This window comes from Caretta caretta, chromosome 6 (assembly GCF_965140235.1).
Source record: "Caretta caretta isolate rCarCar2 chromosome 6, rCarCar1.hap1, whole genome shotgun sequence".
NCBI classification, from domain to species: Eukaryota; Metazoa; Chordata; order Testudines; family Cheloniidae; genus Caretta; species Caretta caretta.
This window is the reverse complement of record NC_134211.1, coordinates 653,549-673,417: the sequence shown is the minus strand read 5'-3', so window position 1 is coordinate 673,417 and position 19,869 is coordinate 653,549. Positions and strand designations below refer to the sequence as shown.

At 68.3% G+C, this 19,869-nt stretch overlaps 2 protein-coding genes and 1 long non-coding RNA gene across 4 annotated transcripts; 2 read left to right on the top strand and 1 right to left on the bottom strand.

Moving 5' to 3' along the window:
* Positions 1–65: 65 nt before the first annotated feature.
* KIF22 (kinesin family member 22) lies at positions 66–5,554 on the bottom strand. 2 transcript variants are annotated; one of them, XM_048852840.2, is made up of 12 exons: positions 5,289–5,550; positions 5,075–5,202; positions 4,826–4,986; positions 3,228–3,668; positions 2,647–2,800; positions 2,446–2,545; positions 2,185–2,359; positions 1,756–1,888; positions 1,198–1,268; positions 768–974; positions 620–679; positions 66–137 (listed from the first exon to the last, which is right to left on the bottom strand). In XM_048852840.2, exons 1-12 carry the CDS (start codon positions 5,441–5,443, stop codon positions 84–86), a joined length of 1,839 nt encoding a protein of 612 aa, XP_048708797.1. In that variant the 5' UTR covers positions 5,444–5,550; the 3' UTR covers positions 66–83. The 2 variants fall into 2 exon arrangements, with proteins under 2 accessions (XP_048708797.1, XP_074985223.1); XM_075129122.1 differs by lacking the exons at positions 66–137; positions 620–679 and having other exon boundaries at positions 785–974; positions 1,198–1,333; positions 5,289–5,554.
* A 2,673-nt stretch (positions 5,555–8,227) lies between these two features.
* MVP (major vault protein) lies at positions 8,228–19,787 on the top strand. Its single transcript, XM_075129121.1, is given in 18 exon segments — positions 8,228–8,287; positions 9,335–9,461; positions 9,612–9,807; positions 9,883–10,006; positions 10,089–10,220; positions 12,239–12,333; positions 12,864–13,100; positions 15,919–16,044; positions 16,376–16,534; positions 16,829–16,971; positions 16,973–17,068; positions 17,212–17,409; positions 17,708–17,852; positions 18,178–18,389; positions 18,466–18,582; positions 18,828–18,954; positions 19,124–19,312; positions 19,580–19,787. Coding segments are annotated over 18 exon segments (2,604 nt in total). The 5' UTR covers positions 8,228–8,238; the 3' UTR covers positions 19,712–19,787.
* LOC142072435 (uncharacterized) lies at positions 14,568–15,915 on the top strand. The gene is made up of 3 exons (XR_012668784.1): positions 14,568–14,672; positions 15,000–15,081; positions 15,840–15,915. It is a non-coding gene; the product is annotated as an uncharacterized LOC142072435 (long non-coding RNA).
* Positions 19,788–19,869: the final 82 nt, after the last annotated feature.

Below are 19,869 nucleotides of genomic sequence, written 5' to 3'. Positions count from 1 at the left end.
TTCGGCCGACACTTAGGGGTCGTGCAGGGGTCCCCGCGCCGGCGAAGGAGGAGGCGGAGTCGGGGTGACGGACACAGAGACCTTTATTGAGGGGGGGGCGCGAGCGAGACACGGCCCAGGGCGCTCAGCAGGTTGGCCTGGGGGAGAGCAGCGAGTTAGAGCAGTGGGACCCCCCCGTGCCCCCCCAGCCGTGCCCCCCCACTTCCCCCTGGCCCCTGCCCCCCCACAGCTTCCCCCCTTGCCCCCCACAGCTTCCCCACTTCCCCCCCCACTTCACCCTGCCCCCGCCCCTAGCCCCCCCCACAGCTTCCCCCCTTGCCCCACAGCTTCCCCCCCCCACTTCACCCCACCCCCCCACAGCTTCCCCCCCTTGCCCCTACCCCCCCCACCCCTACCCCCCCACTTCACCCTGCCCCCCACCCCTAGCCACCCACACAGCTTCCCCCCATGCCCCTGCCACCCCAGTCCCTGCTTCCCCCCACCCCCTGCACTCCATGCTCCTGCGCCCCCAGCCCTGTCCCTCACCCCTTGTCCATCCCACGATGGCCGGGACACCGACACAGCCCCCAGCCCCAGCAGTGCCTCCCCCCTGCCCTAGGCCATAACCCCCCACACTCACTTTCAGAAAAGAGGCCACTTGCTTGGCTGTCATCCCCTCCACCTTCTGAAGGTCCTCCACCTGCGAGAGAGGGGCAGAGTGACTGGCCCTGGCCCTTGCCCCCCACCGCGGCCCCTGCCGAGCCGCACTCCCGGCCCCCCGCAGGTACCTGGCTGAAGGGCCCGTGGAGCTGTCTCCAGGCCATGATGAGCTGGGCTTTCTTGTCCCCGATGCGGTGCAGGGCGCGCAGCTCCTTGGCACTGCCCTGGTTGAGCAGCACCAGCAGGTTCTCCCGGCTCTGGGCCAGCAGGTCAGGGCGCAGCATCAGCTCCCAGGGTGGAGCCTGGTTCTCAGCCCCCGGCCCATCGGCCTGGCCCTGGGAGGGAGACATGGGCTGGGGGCAGTGACTTTCCACTACCAGGGGGCCCCCCAGCACAGCAATCCACCCCCCAACTCTGCCCCCCAGCACAACTGGCTCCCCCATTCACCCCACCCTGCCCGTTTCCACCCCCTACTGTCCCAGCCCTCTCAACTGCCCCCCAACACTCGTGCCCCCCTCAGCAATGCACCTCCAAGACACCCTGTGCACAGCCCCTCACCTGCTTCCTCTGTATGACCAGGACCCCTTTGTCTCCACTGGGCGTGGCCTGCTTCCCAAGGGGGGTGTGCACTGCAGAGCAGGGGGCAGGGTTAGGGGGGCACCGGGAGCCAGGACACCCGGGTTCCATCCCAGCTCTGGAAGGGGAGTGGGGTCCAGGGGTTAGAGCAGGGAGCACCGGGAGCCAGGACACCCGGGTTCCATCCCAGCTCTGGAAGGGGAGTGGGGTCCAGGGGTTAGAGCAGGGAGCACCGGGAGCCAGGACACCCGGGTTCCATCCCAGCTCTGGAAGGGGAGTGGGGTCCAGGGGTTAGAGCAGGGGGCACCGGGAGCCAGGACACCCGGGTTCCATCCCAGCTCTGGAAGGGGAGTGGGGTCCAGGGGTTAGAGCAGGGGGCACCGGGAGCCAGGACACCCGGTTCCATCCCAGCTCTGGAAGGGGAGTGGGGTCCAGGGGTTAGAGCAGGGGGGCACTGGGAGCCAGGATGCCCGGGTTTCGCTCTACAAGAGTGCTGTCTAGTGGTTCGATCAGGCCAGGATTGGGGCCGAGCCCCCTTACCTTGCTGCAGGGGCAGGACCACGGCCTGTTTCCGGGCCCTGGGGGGGGCCTGGCTGTCGCGCAGGGGCTTGGGCTGACAGGTGTTGTCCAGCAGTGCCAGAGCTTCTAGCGCCTTCTGCTTCTCCTTCAGCTTCTGTAGGGGAGGCCAGGTCAGGGGGAGGGCAGGTGGAGGGCACATGGGGCCAGCCACAGGCCAGCTGGGCACAAGGGGGTTTGGGGCTGGAGGGAACCAGGGAAGCAATGGGAGAAGGGTTATGGGGCTGTCTACGGAACAGGTTACGGGGTGGGGCTAGACAGTGCAGGGGAACCATGCAGGGGTCCCCCGGCTCAGGTGTAAGGGTACAAGGAGCCACGTGGGAGTCCTCAAGGAGCCAGGCAGGGCTCTGGGGGGTCCCCAGAGAGCAGCACATGGATGTGGGGCTCACCCACCTGCAGCTCGCCGCGTGTCTCCTCCAGCTGGCGCAGCAGGGCCACCCGCTCCCGCCGGGGGGTGCTAAGCAGCGGCAGCCTCCGCCCAGCACCCCCCTGCTGCTTCTCCAGCTGCTCCAGGCCCAGCAGCCGCTGCACCAGCCTTGGGTCCAGCTGCTCCAGGGGCAGCAAGGAGCTTGGGGGAGAGGAGACTGACCATTAGCCCAGCAACTCCCACCACGCACCCCCGCACCCCCCCTCCCCAGGGCTCCCACCCCTCACCTGAGCGGCTTGGCCTCGGGGGGCTCCTCCTTGTGAGGGCTCTTTGCCCCTGGGCTGGCACTGCCGGCTCCAGGATCCTCATGAGGCCTCTTGCGTGCAGCTGTGGGAAGAGAAGGGTGAGGCCAGGCTAGGCACAACCCCTGGGGTCACCCCCCCATTGATCCCTTAGCCCCATGGACAGGGAGCCTGGCCCGGCCTTACCTGGGGCCTGCAGTGTCTCCTGGGTGAAGGGCCGGTTCACCACCTGCTTGGACTTGGCAGCAAAGTTCAGCGTGCTCAGCGTATCAAAATAGAAGTGTTGCTCGGGGGCGACATTCGCAATGATCACACTGTGAGCTGAGCCCCCCAGGGAGTCCTGGGGAGAGAGAGAACCCAGGAGTCCTGCACCTGCCCCTGCTCTAACCACCAGCTCCCAGTCCCCTCCCAGCGCTGAGAGAGAACCCAGGATTCCTGCACCAGTCCCCTCACGCTGGCAAAGCTGGGCAGGGCAGGGGACTGTGCATCTGGTGCTACCCCTTCCCCGGTATTTGGTTTTTGTCCCCCTCGGCTCTCTGCGCTCCAGGCCCCACGTCCCGACCCAGTTCGACTTTGATACTGAGCCTCTGATGCCCAAGAGCTCCCTGCTCCGTTGCTGGAGAACACCAGGTGGGAGCAGTGTCAGGGTAGAGTCCTGGTGTGTGCACCCCCACCCCAGGATAGGACCCCAGCGTGCATTCCTCCCCTGCAGCCTCTGGCCCCAGCCCCACCCCTGTTCCAGGGGAGGACCCCAGCGGCCAGCACACCTGCAGCAGGCGGGTGAGCTTGCTGTCGCGGTATGGCACACGGGGCAGCCCCTGGTTGAGGGCGTCCACCACCTTGCTGAGCACATGCAGGGAGGCATTGATGGCACCGCTCTCTTTGAGCCGCAGGCCACGGTTGCCAGTGCGCCGGTTGTCCTCAGAACCGGCCAGGTCAATGAGGCAGAGCTTGGCCGTGCGGCGGCGGTGGGGGGGCGCCTGCTGGGTCCGCGACACCCGCACCAGCAGCACGGCGTGGCTGCGGCTTGAGCGGTCGTTGAGCTGAGTGGAGGCTACAGTGCGGTTGCGGCTGGCTGGCAGGAAGTGCCGCTCGAAGTCCCCGAAGCCTCCCAGCTCTCGCTCAGTCAGCCCCGGGATCAGGATGTTCCGGTCCCGGTCCTCCCGGATCGGCAGGTCCTGCTGGGACGGCTCCAGCAGGTCCAGCACCTGGAGTTGGAGGGATTATCAGAGGAAGGATCCTGCTGCCCCCTACCAGTGTTCCCAGCAGCCCCACCCCCGCCCCTCCCATCCCGGTCAGGCAGGGCTCCCAGCACCCTCCCACCCCTATCCTGGACTGCCAAGATTCTCCCCACCCTATCATCTCACCAGCCCCAGCCAGTGCACTTCTCCACATGCATCACCCACCTGTCCCCTGGTGTCTCAGTTTCTCTCTCCCCACCCCCGACCAAGAGGGAATCCCCTATCAGCCCATCCCAGATCAGCAAGAGCCTACTAGCCTATCTCCCTTCTGGTTCACTCCCACATACACCTGCCAACCCCACTCAGACTGGTAGGTGGGATAAAGTGGGAATTTTGTGTCATATTTTGATGAAGCCTGTGAGTCACAGTTTCCCCTCTATGCTGCACCATCACGCAATGGGGAGAAGGTCTGTCAGCTCTCCGGGTAGGCAAACCTACAGCTGTGAATGTCTCCAAGCTGCCTGGAGCCTTAGGTCCCATCAGTGGAGTTTATAAGATGACAATGGCAATCCCTGTCACCTGGGCTTTGATACCTACCGACCAGGACCATGGCCAACCCACCTCTCCTCGGGGACCGAGCAGCATTCGCCCAGCTGGAGAACACAGGACCCGGGGGGGGGGGGCGGCTGCTGATTAAAGGTTGGCTTCTGCGGGCTTTGGGGACACACCTGAACTGGGCCAACGGGCAGTCAGAGGCACAGGGCTTGGGCTGACCAGGATGGGCTGGGCTGTAACTTCCTTCCCTGACTAACCAAGGATTTGCCACACTGTCCAGCCGGCTAATGAACCTGTTGTTGCCAGCACTGGCAGCGTGGGCCTGCAGATACTGCCGGAGATTGTACAAGTCTCCCCTGGCGTCTCAATTGGACTCAATTGATCAGAGCTCTCCGTGGGAAGTGAGGGGGCTGCAGGCTCCTCCGGCCTAAGGAGATGGTGAGGCCCGTGGCTTCCCCTGGGGGAAGAGCGGAACCCCTTGGGAGTCTGGCTCAATGAAGGGAGATTCCCAGAGACTGCTCCAAAGCTGGGGTCTTAGTACCCATCCTGTGGATCTGCAACACTGGGTCCAGCAGCTAGCTGGACAGTTCTTCCCCCCAGTACTGTCCTCACCCCACCCCCATACTTGCCTTCTCCTGGTAGATCTCCAGGTAGGACATGGAGACGGAGTAGTCCCACTCCTCACCCCTGGGTGAGCTGCTCGCCTCCCGCGTCATCTGCAGGACATCCCGCAGCGCCCGTGGGATCACACCTGGCTGTTCTGGGCTGCCCAGCATGGTGTGCGTCTTACCTGGGGTGCGAGGCAAGAAATCAGTTCCTCAACTTCCACCGTCCCCTTCGCCGGGATCAGCCCCCGAGCCCGCCGCCCCCTTGCTCACCAGCACCGGTGGGCCCGTAGGCCAGCACGCTGGCGTTCTGCCCCTCCAGCAGGTGGCCCAGGACCGGCTGCACGGAGCCGGCATAGAGGTCATGCTGGGTGGCTTGGTCGCCGTAGAAGGTGTCGAACCTGGAGGACAGAGAGGGGGCGGGGCGGGCTGTGAAGTCGGGGGTCTCGGCACAGGGGCACCCCCCGGCTGCGCACCCCCCACTCACTGGTACTCCACGGTCTCCTTCCTGTTCCTCCAGCTGACGACCTGCAGGGAGCGGGAGTCCAGGCCGCGGACGCAGGGGTCCCCCTGGCTGCAGGGCCGCAGGCGGACGCACACGCGCACCCGGGCCGCGGGGCCGGCGCGCTGCTGGGGCGGCATGGTGCCCGCCGCGGGGGGGCAGAGAGGCGGCGGGGCCCCCCCGGGCTAAGGGGGTGACCCTGCTGCGCCGGCCGGCCGGGGGACCCGCCCCCCCAGCCGCTCTCGGACCCGCCCCTCGGGCCCCCCCGGCTCCCTTCCCGCCCCTCGCGCCCCCCCCCGGCTCCCTTCCCGCCCCTCGGGCCCCCCCCGGCTCCCTTCCCGCCGCCCCTCGCGCCCCCCCGGCTCCCTTCCCGCCCCTCGCGCCCCCCCCCGGCTCCCTTCCCGCCCCTCGCGCCCCCCCCGGCTCCCTTCCCGCCGCCGCCTCGCGCCCCCCCCGGCTCCCTTCCCACCCCTCGCGCCCCCCCCCGGCTCCCTTCCCGCCGCCGCCTCGCGCCCCCCCGGCTCCCTTCCCGCCCCTCGCGCCCCCCCCCGGCTCCCTTCCCGCCCCTCGGGCCCCCCCCCGGCTCCCTTCCCGCCCCTCGCGCCCCCCCCCGGCTCCCTTCCCGCCCCTCGGGCCCCCCCCCGGCTCCCTTCCCGCCCCTCGGGCCCCCCCCCGGCTCCCTTCCCGCCGCCGCCTCGCGCCCCCCCGGCTCCCTTCCCGCCGCCGCCTCGCGCCCCCCCGGCTCCCTTCCCGCCCCTCGCGCCCCCCCCGGCTCCCTTCCCGCCGCCGCCTCGCGCCCCCCCCGGCTCCCTTCCCGCCCCTCGCGCCCCCCCCGGCTCCCTTCCCGCCGCCGCCTCGCGCCCCCCCGGCTCCCTTCCCGCCGCCGCCTCGCGCCCCCCCGGCTCCCTTCCCGCCGCCGCCGCCTCGCGCCCAGCGAGCCCCTGCTCTCCTTCAGGTCCGGCGGACGCTGCAGCTCGCGCGGCCCGCGGCCGTTTGTATTTGGCGCTAACCCCGCCCCTGTCCGGACACCGGCCAATCAGGGCGCCCGCCGGGTGGGGAGCCGCGCACGCACCCAGCGACGCGGGAGCGACAAGGTGCGGAAGGCGCGCGCGCGCATGAGGGGCAGGACAAGATGGCGGCGTCTGTGACGTCACAGGGAGGAGACTAACAAAAAGCGCATGCGCATCAGGGACTGTGGCAGAAACGGGCACGCTCAGTGCGCAATTCTGGGCGGGGGGAGGGAAAAGCAGCGGAGCATGCGCATTAAGGAAAAGTAGAGTCGCTTGGCAGATGCGCACGAAAGGAAAAAAGGAATGGCGATATACGCATGCGCACAATGCGACATGGGAGGGAACTGCGCATGCGCCGGTGCCACCGCGCGCGGGAGCACGTGAAATGGCGCATGCGGGAGGGAAGGCTTCGCAAAAACGCTGCGGACCCCGCGCGCGGGCGCGGACCCGAGGGACCCCCGTGACCCCACGCTCGCGGGCTCTGCTGTGGGGCGGGGCCCCATTCCCACTGCGCAAGCGTCGGCTGGTGCCCCGCCCCTCGTAGCCCCGCCCCTACCGCTACCCTGCCCCGCCCCCCTAGCCCCTCCCCTACCGCTACCCCCCTCCCCTCCTAGCCCCGCCCCTCTTAGCCCCTCTCCCTCATGATACCCAGCTCTGCCCCTTCTAGCCCCTCCCCTCCCGCTACCCTGCCCCGCCCCCTAGCCCCTCCCCTCCCGCTACCCCCCTCCCCTCCTAGCCCCGCCCCTCTTAGCCCCTCTCCCTCATGATACCCAGCTCTGCCCCTTCTAGCCCCTCCCCTCCCGCTACCCTGCCCCGCCCCCTCCTAGCCCCGCCCCTACCGCTACCCTGCCCCGCCCCCTAGCCCCTCCCCTCCCGCTACCCCCCTCCCCTCCTAGCCCCGCCCCTCTTAGCCCCTCTCCCTCATGATACCCAGCTCTGCCCCTTCTAGCCCCTCCCCTCCCGCTACCCTGCCCCGCCCCCTAGCCCCTCCCCTCCCGCTACCCCCTCCCCTCCTAGCCCCGCCCCTCTTAGCCCCTCTCCCTCATGATACCCAGCTCTGCCCCTTCTAGCCCCTCCCCTCCCGCTACCCTGCCCCGCCCCCTCCTAGCCCCGCCCCTACCGCTACCCTGCCCCGCCCCCTAGCCCCTCCCCTCCCGCTACCCCCCTCCCCTCCTAGCCCCGCCCCTCTTAGCCCCTCTCCCTCATGATACCCAGCTCTGCCCCTTCTAGCCCCTCCCCTCCCGCTACCCTGCCCCGCCCCCTAGCCCCTCCCCTCCCGCTACCCCCTCCCCTCCTAGCCCCGCCCCTCTTAGCCCCTCTCCCTCATGATACCCAGCTCTGCCCCTTCTAGCCCCTCCCCTCCCGCTACCCTGCCCCGCCCCCTAGCCCCTCCCCTCCCGCTACCCCCTCCCCTCCTAGCCCCGCCCCTCTTAGCCCCTCTCCCTCATGATACCCAGCTCTGCCCCTTCAGGTGCAAGAGCTGAAATCACAACGTTTCTGATTTTAAAATCCTATGACCGGGAAATTTACCCAAAGCCATGACTGGGGGGGCTGTGAATCGGGGATCCCTTCCCAGGGAAAAGGGGGCCCCAGGATTGGGGGGCTGTGAGATGGGGGAAGGGGGGCCCAGAAGTGGGGGGCTGTGAGATGGGGGAAGGGGGGCCCAGGACTGGGGGGGCTGTGAGCCAGGGAAGGGGGGCCAGGACTGGGGGGTCTGAGATGGGGCAGGGGGGCCCAGAAGTGGGGGCCAGGACTGGGGGCAGGGCGGCTCCGTTTCCTCTTTAAGCGGGTCCCGCCCAGCCCGGGGGCGGGTCTGGCTCAGTCTCAGCTGGGCCCTGCAGGAAGCAGCTGGTATGTTTGTGTCTCGGGAGGGGGGGTAGCCCCCAGACGCCCCTTCCCCCCGGCACAGCTGGGTCACTGCCTAGATGGTCTCCAGGCACCCCGGGGCGAGTGCGGGGGGGGTTGAATCCTGGTGTGAGTGGGGGGTCAGTCCTGGCACGGGCGCCCCATGTGTGGCCTGGACGGAGGGGGAGGTCAGTCCTGGCGTGGGTGTGGCATGGGGGGGGGTTAGTCCTGACGCAGGTGTGGTGTGGAGGGAGCGGGAGGTCAGTCCTGGCCTGGGCTTGGCGTGGAAGGGGGGGGGTCAGTCCCGGCCCAGGCGTGGGGGGTGTGTGTGGGTGTGGGTGTGGGGGGGGTCAGTCCCGGCCCGGGCGCCCCGGGCGTGGTGTGGAGGGAGGGGGAGGTCAGTCCTGGCCTGGGCGTGGCGTGGCGTGGGGGGGGGTCAGTCCCGGCCCGGGCGCCCCGGGCGTGGCGTGGCGTGGGGGGGGGTCAGTCCCGGCCCGGGCGCCCCGGGCGTGGCGTGGCGTGGCGTGGGGGGGGGTCAGTCCCGGCCCGGGCGCCCCGGGCGTGGCGTGGCGTGGCGTGGGGGGGGGTCAGTCCCGGCCCGGGCGCCCCGGGCGTGGCGTGGCGTGGGGGGGGGTCAGTCCCGGCCCGGGCGCCCCGGGCGTGGCGTGGCGTGGGGGGGGGTCAGTCCCGGCCCGGGCGCCCCGGGCGTGGCGTGGCGTGGGGGGGGGGGTCAGTCCCGGCCCGGGCGCCCCGGGCGTGGCGTGGCGTGGGGGGGGGGGTCAGTCCCGGCCCGGGCGCCCCGGGCGTGGCGTGGGGGGGGTCAGTCCCGGCCCGGGCGCCCAGGGCGTGGTGTGTGGGGGGGTCAGTCCCGGCCCGGGCGCCCCGGGCGTGGGTGCGGCCCTGGTGCAGAGGGTTCTGGGAACGGGGCTGGGCCGGTCGCTCTGTTCGCGCTGGGATTAGGGCTGTCGAGTGGGCGGGTTCTGGCTGGAGGGTAAATTCTCCCGGGGGGGGCGGATCCTAGTGCGGGTGCCTGGGGCCATGGGTTCGGTCGGGGCTGGCAGGGAGCCGGGGTGGGGGCCTGGGGCAGAGGATTCTGGGAACGCGGCTAGGCCGGTCCCTGGGATTGGAGGCATGGGCCTGATCCGGGGGCTGCTAACCCCCTGCCCCGCCCCATAGCTGACATGGCCGAGGAATCCATCATCCGCATCCCCCCCCACCACTACATCCACGTGCTGGACCAGAACTCCAACGTGACCCGCGTCGAGGTGGGGCCGCAGACCTACATCCGCCAGGACAATGAGCGGTGAGGGGCGCGGGGGCTGGGGCAGCCTGGGCCGAGGGGCTGCGGGGAGGGGACGGGGTGGGGGGAGAGCAGGGGGAGGGGTCATGGGGGGCTGGCGGGGTCACGGGGGTCGGCTCCCAGCACCCCCTGACGTGTCCCCCTCCCCCGCAGGGTCGTCTTCCCCCCTGCCAAGATGGTGACGGTGCCCCCCCGGCACTACTGCACGGTCCTGCACCCCGTGGTGCGGGCGTCGGGCGCCGGGGTGCAATTCGATGCCTCGGGGCAGGCGCTGCTGCGGCACGCGGACCTGGAGATCCGGCTCAGCCAGCCCCCCTTCCCCCTCTACCCGGGGGAGGAGATCCAGCAGGTAACGCCCAGCCCCAGGCCCGGCCCGGAGCCAGCGTGCCCCCGAGCCGTGCCCTGAGCCCCCTCTCGCCCCCAGGGAATCACGGCCCTGCAGGTGGTCCTGCCGAACACCGCCCTGCACCTCAAGGCCCTGCTGGATTTTGAGGACGATCAGGGTGGGAAGTACATGGCCGGGGACGAGTTCCTCTTTGAGGGGCCAGGTGAGTGGGCTGGGCTGGGCTGGGGGCCTGGGCAGAGCCCGGCCGGGCGGGCTCGTCCGTGGCTAACGCCAGCCTCCCGCAGGCACCCACATCCCGCGGACCGAGGTGGAGGTGGTGGAAATCATCCAGGCCACCGTCATCCGCCACAACCAGGCCATCCGGCTCCGGGCCCGCAAGGAGTGTACGGACCGGGAGGGGACCCAGCGGGTCACAGGTACGGCCCCCTGCCCGCTCTGCCGGCGCCCCTCGCTCCCGACCCGCCGGCCCTGGGCCCGTCCCCCCGCCCGCTCTGCCGGCGCCCCTCGCTCCCGACCCGCCGGCCCTGGGCCCGTCCCCCCGCCCGCTCTGCCGGCGCCCCTCGCTCCCGACCCGCCGGCCCTGGGCCCGTCCCCCTGCCCGCTCCGCCGGCGCCCCTCGCTCCCGACCCGCCGGCCCTGGGCCCGTCCCCCCGCCCGCTCCGCTGGCGCCCCTCGCTCCCGACCCGCCGCCCCCGGCCCTGGGCCCGTCCCCCCGCCCGCTCCGCCGGCGCCCCTCGCTCCCGACCCGCCGCCCCTGGGCCCGTCCCCCCGCCCGCTCTGCCAGCGCCCCTCGCTCCCGACCCGCCGGCCCTGGGCCCGTCCCCCCGCCCGCTCTGCCGGCGCCCCTCGCTCCCGACCCGCCGGCCCTGGGCCCGTCCCCCCGCCCGCTCCGCTGGCGCCCCTCGCTCCCGACCCGCCGCCCCCGGCCCTGGGCCCGTCCCCCCGCCCGCTCCGCCGGCGCCCCTCGCTCCCGACCCGCCGGCCCTGGGCCCGTCCCCCCGCCCGCTCTGCCGGCGCCCCTCGCTCCCGACCCGCCGGCCCTGGGCCCGTCCCCCCGCCCGCTCTGCCGGCGCCCCTCGCTCCCGACCCGCCGGCCCTGGGCCCGTCCCCCCGCCCGCTCTGCCGGCGCCCCTCGCTCCCGACCCGCCGGCCCTGGGCCCGTCCCCCCGCCCGCTCTGCCGGCGCCCCTCGCTCCCGACCCGCCGGCCCTGGGCCCGTCCCCCCCGCCCGCTCTGCCGGCGCCCCTCGCTCCCGACCCGCCGGCCCTGGGCCCGTCCCCCCGCCCGCTCCGCTGGCGCCCCTCGCTCCCGACCCGCCACCCCCGGCCCTGGGCCCGTCCCCCCGCCCGCTCCGCCGGCGCCCCTCGCTCCCGACCCGCCGCCCCTGGGCCCGTCCCCCCGCCCGCTCTGCCAGCGCCCCTCGCTCCCGACCCGCCGCCCCCAGCCCTGGGCCCGTCCCCCCGCCCGCTCTGCCGGCGCCCCTCGCTCCCGACCCGCCACCCCCGGCCCTGGGCCCGTCCCCCCGCCCGCTCCGCCGGCGCCCCTCGCTCCCGACCCGCCGCCCCTGGGCCCGTCCCCCCGCCCGCTCTGCCAGCGCCCCTCGCTCCCGACCCGCCGCCCCCAGCCCTGGGCCCGTCCCCCCGCCCGCTCTGCCGGCGCCCCTCGCTCCCGACCCGCCGCCCCTGGGCCCGTCCCCCCGCCCGCTCTGCCGGCGCCCCTCGCTCCCGACCCGCCGCCCCTGGGCCCGTCCCCCCGCCCGCTCTGCCGGCGCCCCTCGCTCCCGACCCGCCGGCGCCCCTCGCTCCCGACCCGCCGGCGCCCCTCACTCCCGGGCCCGTCCCCCCGCCGGCGCCCCTCGCTCCCGACCCGCCGCCCCCGGCCCTGGGCCCGTCCCCCTGCCCGCTCTGCCGGCGCCCCTCGCTCCTGACCCGCCGCCCCCCGGCCCTGGGCCCGTCCCCCCGCCCGCTCTGCCGGCGCCCCTCGCTCCCGACCCGCCGCCCCCGGCCCTGGGCCCGTCCCCCCGCCCGACCTGCCGGCGCCCCTCGCTCCCGACCCGCCGCCCCTGGGTCCGTCCCCCCGCCCGCTCTGCCGGCGCCCCTCGCTCCCGACCCGCCGCCCCCGGCCCTGGGCCCGTCCCCCCGCCCGACCTGCCGGCGCCCCTCGCTCCCGACCCGCCGCCCCTGGGCCCGTCCCCCCGCCCGCTCTGCCGGCGCCCCTCGCTCCCGACCCGCCGCCCCCGGCCCTGGGCCCGTCCCCCCGCCCGACCTGCCGGCGCCCCTCGCTCCCGACCCGCTGGCCCTGGGCCCGTCCCCCCGCCCGCTCTGCCGGCGCCCCTCGCTCCCGACCCGCCGCCCCTCGGCCCTGGGCCTGTCCCCCCAGCTCTGCTGGTCCCCCTCACTCCTGATCTGTTGCCATGTCTCTCTCCCCCCACCCAGGTGAGGAGTGGCTGGTGAAGCGAGTGGGTGCGTATCTTCCTGGCGTGTTTGAGGAGGTGGTTGACATTGTGGATGCTTTTGTGCTGACAGAGAAGGTGAGGGGGGGGCAAGGGGTGCTGGCGGCAGTCGGTGTGACTGGGGCGGGGGTGTGTGTGTGCAATCTGCACCCGGGTGGGGGGCAGGACAGGGTGGGGCTGGGTTTCCAACCCGGGGAAGGAGCTCCCTTGCTGTGAGGTGGCCTCCTTATTGGCTGAGGGGGTGGAACTGAGGTTAGGGGGTTCCCAGCCCTGCCGCTAAGGGGAATGGTGGCGAGGAGGGATGAGACTGGGGCATGGTGCTGTCTGGGAGTGGAGGGGATGGGGGAGTCCAGGGTGGGGAGGGAGTGGGAGGGTGTGAAATGGCTCTGATCCTTGGGGGCATGTGGTGGGGAGGAAATTGGGGGAAGCTGGATGTGACCTGGGGGGGAAGGAGTGGTGTGGGGTTGACCCCATGGACAAGGAGAAGATGTGGGGGATCTGGGGAAGGGGAGAGTAGGTGGACATGGGGCGGAGGCGGAGGTCCTTGGGGAAGGCGGGAATAGCCAGGACCTGGCTCCTCTCATGCTGATGGCCGTGTTCCCCCATAGAGGGCGCTGCATCTCCGCGCCACCAAGACCTTCCGGGACCCGGAGGACACGGTGCGCCGGACTGGGGAGGAGTGGCTGGTGACGCTCGCCCACAGCGAGGCCTACATCCCCAACGTCTACGAGGAGGTGGTGGGCATTGTGGACATCACCACGCTGAGCAGCCGCCAGTACTGCGTGGTGTGCAACCCGGTGGGGCCCAACGGCAAGCCCCAGCTGGGCCAGGAGAAGGTGATCAAGGTATAGCGGCCATGCGTACACGGGGCAATATGGTACTAGTGTAAACGCCGGGGCCACGTTTGCTTTAGGGAATACGGTAGCACCCTAGGACTGCCTCGGCTTTGTTCCCCTGCCTCTGGTAGGCTGCCTAGCTCCCGGGGGCGCATTTATTCCACTAAATGTGGTAGTGCTGTGGGGCATATGTATGCCACTAAGTACCGTGCCACTTTAGATTGAAGGGTCACTTATATTCTAGTAAATATAGTACTACTGTATTGTGAGGAATATTTATGCTAGTCCATTTTATGTTGGGGAGGGGCTTGTGTCAGTAACTATGGTAATGATGTGTATCTCATTGGGTGTATTTACACCATTATATATGGTAACTATATCTTGTAGGGGCATGTTTATCCTAGTACATAGGGTAACCAAATATTGTTTGTACAAGTTTATTCTAGCATATACGGTAGTTTTGTTTATCTGACATTACAGTACCTCTGGGTATAGCTGTGGGGCACATTTATGCTAGTAATTATGGTAATGATCTGCCTCTATGGTATGTCATAGTTACCCTTCTAATTACCTCTTTGCTGTAGCCTCCTGTATCCTAGTAAGTACGGTAGCTGAATGGTCCCCAGAATGGCTGTCTACGTAATTAGTAGAAATAAAGAAACAGCTGTGGATAGACTGGTGTGGTTAACCTAGGAGCTGGCCACCGTATATACAGGTTTCAGGGTAGCAGCCGTGTTAGTCTGTATTCGCAAAAAGGAAAAGGAGTACTTGTGGCACCTTGGAGACTAACCAATTTATTGGAGCGTGAGCTTTCGTGAGCTACAGCTCACTTCATCGGATGCGTTCAGTGGAAAATAGAGTGGGGAGATTTATATACACAGAGAACATGAAACAAAGGGTGTGACCATACGGACTGTAAGGAGAGTGATCAGGTGAGGTGAGCTATGTTAAGGAGAAGTTAGCACATGTGACTCCATTTTGGTTTGGGGCCCACCATTGTTTAAATGCCAGCACATCATACACCAGGAGGAGTGATCCTTAGATACTGAATCCCTGTGAAAATCCTCCTCCTTGTCTCCAGCCTGCCTTGACTCCCAGTATCTGGTTTTTGTCAGTCTCTAACTCCCTGTCTCTTGGCCTTGATGTGAGGCCTCCCATCCTGATAATAAAGGTTACTGATGCATGGCTTTAGGACCATGCTGTGTAATTAACATACTGGTTTAGCACGAGGAATGCACCAAGCAGGGATAGGTGGTAGATAAGACAAGGGTTTGTTTATTGGCTAAGGTTTCCAATGCACGAGGGCAACATGCTTTGCTAAAAAGTATATAACCTTTGTATAATCTGCATTCAGGGTCCCCTCCTGGCTAGCAGGGGGGCACCACGCTGGAGCGTAATAAACTTAGTGTCTTTTGGGAACTCTGCAGTTGTGGACTTTGTTTCTGTGCCTCAGCCTAGATTCGAACTGTGCGTGTCCTATCAGGTATAATTCGCAGCATTGGTGTGCGTGTCCTACCAGGTGTAATTCGTAACAGCTATTACCAGCAGCAGAGAAAAAAAACTTTTGTCGTGATAATCAAGGTGGGCCATTTCCAGCAGTTGACAAGAACGTGTGAGGAACAGTGGGGGGTGGGGGGCGGGAATAAACATGGGGAAATAGTTTTACTTTGTGTCATGACCCATCTGCTCCCAGTCTCTATTCAAGCCTAAGTTAATTGTATCCAGTTTGCAAATGAATTCCAATTCAGCAGTCTCTCGTTGGAGTCTGTTTTTGAAGTTTTTTTGTTGAAGAATTGCCACTTTTAGGTCTGTAATCGAGTGACCAGAGCGATTGAAGTGTTCTCCGACTGGTTTTTGAATGTTATAATTCTTGACATCTGATTTGTGTCCATTTATTCTTTTGCATAGAGACTGTCCGGTTTGACCAATGTACATGGCAGAGGGGCATTGCGGGCACATGATGGCATAGATCACATTGGTGGATGTGCAGGTGAACGAGCCTCTGATAGTGTGGCTGATGTGATTAGGCCCTGTGATGGTGTCCCCTGAATAGATATGTGGGCACAGTTGGCAACGGGCTTTGTTGCAAGGATAGGTTCCTGGGTCAGTGGTTCTGTTGTGTGGTGTGTGGTTGCTGGTGAGTATTTGCTTCAGGTTGGGGGGCTGTCTGTAGGCAAGGACTGGCCTGTCTCCCAGGATCTGTGCGAGCGATGGGTCGCCCCTCAGGATCGGTTGTAGATCCTCGATGATGCGCTGGAGGGTTTGAGCTGGGAGCTGAAGGTGGCCTTTTGTTACTGTCTTTGTGTCTTTATTTTCTACCGTATATACCAGATTATAGCTGCAGTTATAGATGGGTGGGGGAAGTGTCTGTTGCCAGGTCATAGGAGCAGCTACAGCTGGGGGCGGTGCTGGGGTACCATATTACTCAGGGTATAGGAGCAGATAGTTACTGTATTTCCACTTTAAAGGTGATGGTTGACCAGGCCATTGTGGAAGGGGGGTTACCGTATTTCCTAGATTATAGGCAAGGGGTTACTGTATTTTCTAGGCTACACGTAGAATAATAGAAAAAGCAGCTCCTCACCTTGGAGTCGGGTGGGTCTAACCGTATTTTTCAGACTATCTGGGCAGGTGTTGCCTTGTTTCTTTGGCAATAAGTGGGAAAAGGAATAAAATATTCATTAAGGCATGATCTTGCCATATTTTCTAGTTTATATGCACAGTAAATGATATTACCATATTACCTAGACTATATGCCTGCGCTCCTTCCCCACATTTCTTGGGTAGCCGTGGAAATTCTCACAGACCTCCCCCTTCGTTGGTCCAGGGGGAGAAGTCGTTCTTCCTGCAGCCAGGGGAGTCTCTGAAGGAGGGGATCCAAGACATCTACATCCTCTCGGAGGAGGAAGGGCTGCTGCTGCGGGCACTCAGCAAGCTGGAGGACTTGGATGAGGTGGGGGAGTCCAGGGTTGGGTTAACAGGGGGCACCGGGGGGGCAGTGAGGGGCACCGGAAGGGCAGTGAGGGGCACCGGGGGGACAGTGGGGGGCACCGGGGGCGCGGGGGGCTGCGGGTGGGGAGTGAGGGGCACCGGGGGGGCAATGAGGGGCACCGGGGGCGCAGGGGGCTGCGGGTGGGGAGTGAGGGGCACCGGGGGGCAATGAGGGGCACCGGGTGGGGAGTGAGGGGCACCGGGGGGACAGTGGGGGGCGCGGGGGGCTGCGGGTGGGGAGTGAGGGGCACCGGGGGGGCAGTGAGGGGCACTGGGATCCCTGACCCCCTCAGGGCGGCCGTGAGCTGCAGCGGAAGCCGGGCGAGTGCTGGCTCATCCGGGGGCCCCTGGAGTACGTGCCGCCGGTGGAAGTGGAGGTGCTGGAGCGGCGCCAAGTCACCCCCCTGGGCGAGAACGAGGGCATCTACGTGCGCGACATCAAGACAGGCAAGGTGAGCGGGGCCCCTGTCCCTCCCGCCTGCCCCACTGACCCCCGATGCCGCTGTCCCTGCCCCCAGTGCCCCACTGACCCCTGATGCCGCTGTCCCTGCCCCCAGTGCCCCACTGACCCCCGATGCCCCATATCCCTGCCCTCCCGCCTGCCCCACTGCCCTCCCGCCTGCCCCACTGACCCCCCGATGCCCCACATCCCTGCCCTCCCGCCTGCCCCACTGACCCCCCGATGCCCCTGTCCCTGCCCCCCCATGGGCTCCTGAGCTCCCCCATGGACTCCCCCCCCTCGCCAGGTGCGGGCGGTGATCGGCCACACCTATATGCTGACGGAGGCCGAGGAGCTCTGGGAGAAGGAGCTGCCCCCCAATGTGGAGGCCCTGCTGTCCTCGGGCCGGGACCCCGTGGCTGACCGTTCCGGGCCCCCCCCCCCCGGGAGGCGAGGGGCCCCCCCGCGACAAGACACGGGTGGTGAGTTACCAGGTGCCCCACAACGCAGCCGTGCAGGTGTATGACTACCGGGAGCGGCAGGCCAGGTGAGCAGGGGCTTGTGGCTGTGTGCGCGGGAGGGGGACTTGGGTGCAGCTCATGGAGGGAAGGGGGTCCCAGGGGAAGCGGGGCTGGGGGTCGCTGGGGCTCCCTCCCGTGGCATGTAGGGCTCATGTTCCCCTCCCCGCAGGGTGGTGCTGGGCCCGGAGCTGGTTCTGCTGGGCCCAGACGAGCAGTTCACGGTGCTGAGCTTGTCAGGGGGGCGGCCCAAGGCCCCCCACACCCGGCGCTCACTCTGCCTGCTGCTGGGCCCTGACTTCTGTGCCGACATCGTCACCATCGAGACGGCCGACCATGCCCGGCTGCAGCTCCAGCTGGCCTACAACTGGTGAGGGGCTGGGGAGAGGGGCTGATGGGGCCATGATTGGGGAAGGGCAGGAGGCAGCAGGGGGGTGTCACAGGCCCTGTCGGGCACCCCCCACCCCAACCTGCTGCTCACGCCCTGCAGAGCCCAGGCATTGCCCCGATCTCAGGGTCTCCAGGCTACTCTTGGGGCTCTGCCCCTGGGCCCAGCGCCGGTCCTACAGCCCCCTCTGCCCGGGGGTGGGGCTGGGAGGGGTGGAGGTTGCAGGGAGGGGGACCGGGGAAGCCTGTTCCCCAGCCCCCCAACTGCCTTGTCCCCCCAGGCACTTTGAGGTGCCGTCGCCCCCTGACCCCCCGGCGCTCTCCCGGCTCTTCAGCGTCCCGGATTTCGTGGGTGATGCCTGCAAAGCACTGGCCTCCCGCATCCGTGGGGCCGTGGCCTCCGTCACGTTCGACGACTTCCACAAGGTACGGGGGGGCCCCTCTGCACCCCTTCCCCTGCCCCCGGCACTCCCCCACCACGCCTTCCCAAGCCCCTTGGCCTGCCTCCTCCTGGCACAGCCCTGGGGCTCACACCCTACCTGGGGTGCAACCTGGAACTGGGGTACCACTGAGCCCCCATCCGCCACTTCTCCTCGGGTCAAACAGGACCCAGTGTCTGCGTTTCCTGGAATCGTCCTTCTGGGCCACCTGCACGTCTGGCTGCCCGGTTGTACCTGCGAGGGTGAATATGGGGGTTCTGGGGTGCTGCAGCCACTCCCCCCAGCGCCCCACAATCCCCTGCTCCCCCCAGAACTCGAACCGGATCATCTGCTCGGCTGTGTTTGGCTTCGACACGGAGCTGCAGCTGCGGAGCTGCCTGCGCTTCCCCCAGAACGGGCTGGTGGTGAGCAGCGTGGACATCCAGAGCGTGGAGCCGGTGGACCAGCGCACGCGGGACGCGCTGCAGAGGAGCGTCCAGCTGGCCATCGAGATCACCACCAACTCCCAGGAGGCAGCTGCCAGGTACGGGCTCCCCAGGGGCCTGCTCCCGCCCCAGCCCTGCCCCACAGCCCCCCTCATCCCAGCCTGTCTCCCCCAGGCACGAGGCCGAGCGGCTGGAACAGGAGGCTCGGGGACGGCTGGAGCGGCAGAAAATCCTGGACCAGGCGGAGGCTGAGCGGGCCCGGAAGGAGCTGCTGGAGCTGGAGGCACTGAGGTTGGGGGACCGGGGGGGTGATGGGTGGCCAGCTGCCAGGGGAGGGATCTGGTGGGGTCTGGGGGCTGGGTGTCGCGGGGCAGTCAGTGGCAGGGGGCAGGATCAGGGGGAGGTCCATGGCCGGCGGTGGGATTGGGCGGGCGGGGGAGTCCGGGGGCAGAATCAGGGGATCAGTGGCTGGGGGGGGCTCTGGGAGACCGGGGGGGCATATGTGGGGGTCTGTGACCCTGTCTGGCCCCCCCCAGCGCGGCAGTGGAGAGCACCGGTGCGGCGCGGGCCGAGGCCCAGTCCAAGGCGGATGCGGCGCGGATCGCGGGCGAGGCGGCTGTGGAACAGGCCAAGCTGAAGGCGGAGGCAGCCGCCATTGAGACGGTGAGTGGGCGGGGGAGCCCGGGGAGGGGGCGTGGCCCACGGGGGTGGGCGGGGGAGCCCGGGGAGGGGGCGTGGCCCACGGGGGTGGGCGGGGGAGCCCGGGGAGGGGGCGTGGCCCACGGGGCCCCGCCCCCACTGAGCCTGTCCCCCGTCCCCCCGGCGGGCGCAGGAGTCGGAGCTGGCCCGGCTGGGCCAGGCGCGGGAGCAGGAGTTGCGCTTCGCCCGGGCGCAGGGCGAGCAGGAGGCGGCGCGGGCCCGGCTGCTGGCCGAGGTGGAGGTGAAGAAGTTCCAGCAGGTGACGGAAGCCATCGGGCCCGAGACCCTGCGCGACATCGCGCTGGCTGGGCCGGAGCTGCAGGTGGGTCAGGGGGCGGGGCTTAGAGGAGGGTGGGGCGGGGCTTGGGTGAGCATGTGGGGGAGGGGCTTAGGGGCAGGACTTGAGGAAACTGGTGCTGGCATGGGGGGGCTAAGGCTGGGGGGCGGAGCTGGCTGGGGGGATGGAGTGGGTGGAGTAGGGGCTGGTGGGTTCTGCGGGTGGGGCCCAGGAGGGGTGGAGCTTACACGGGTGGGGGAGGGGCTGGGGACCGGGTCCCACCCACTCACCCACCCCCTCTGCTCCCCCCAGGTGAAGCTGCTGCAGGGCCTGGGCCTCCAGTCGGCCCTCATCACCGACGGCTCCTCCCCCATCAACCTCTTCTCCACGGCAGGGGGGCTCCTGGGTGTCCTGCCCAGGCCCCCCCCGGGGCACCACGAGTGAGGGCCCCCATGGAAACGGGACCCCATTGTCCGGGCCCGGCCTGTGCCTTATTGTCTGCAATAAAAGTGGCAGCCAACGTGGCGGGTCGTGGCTCATTGGGGGTGGGGCTCTGTGCACATACCTGGGCACTGTGATGTCACACTCCAAGGGGGTGTGGC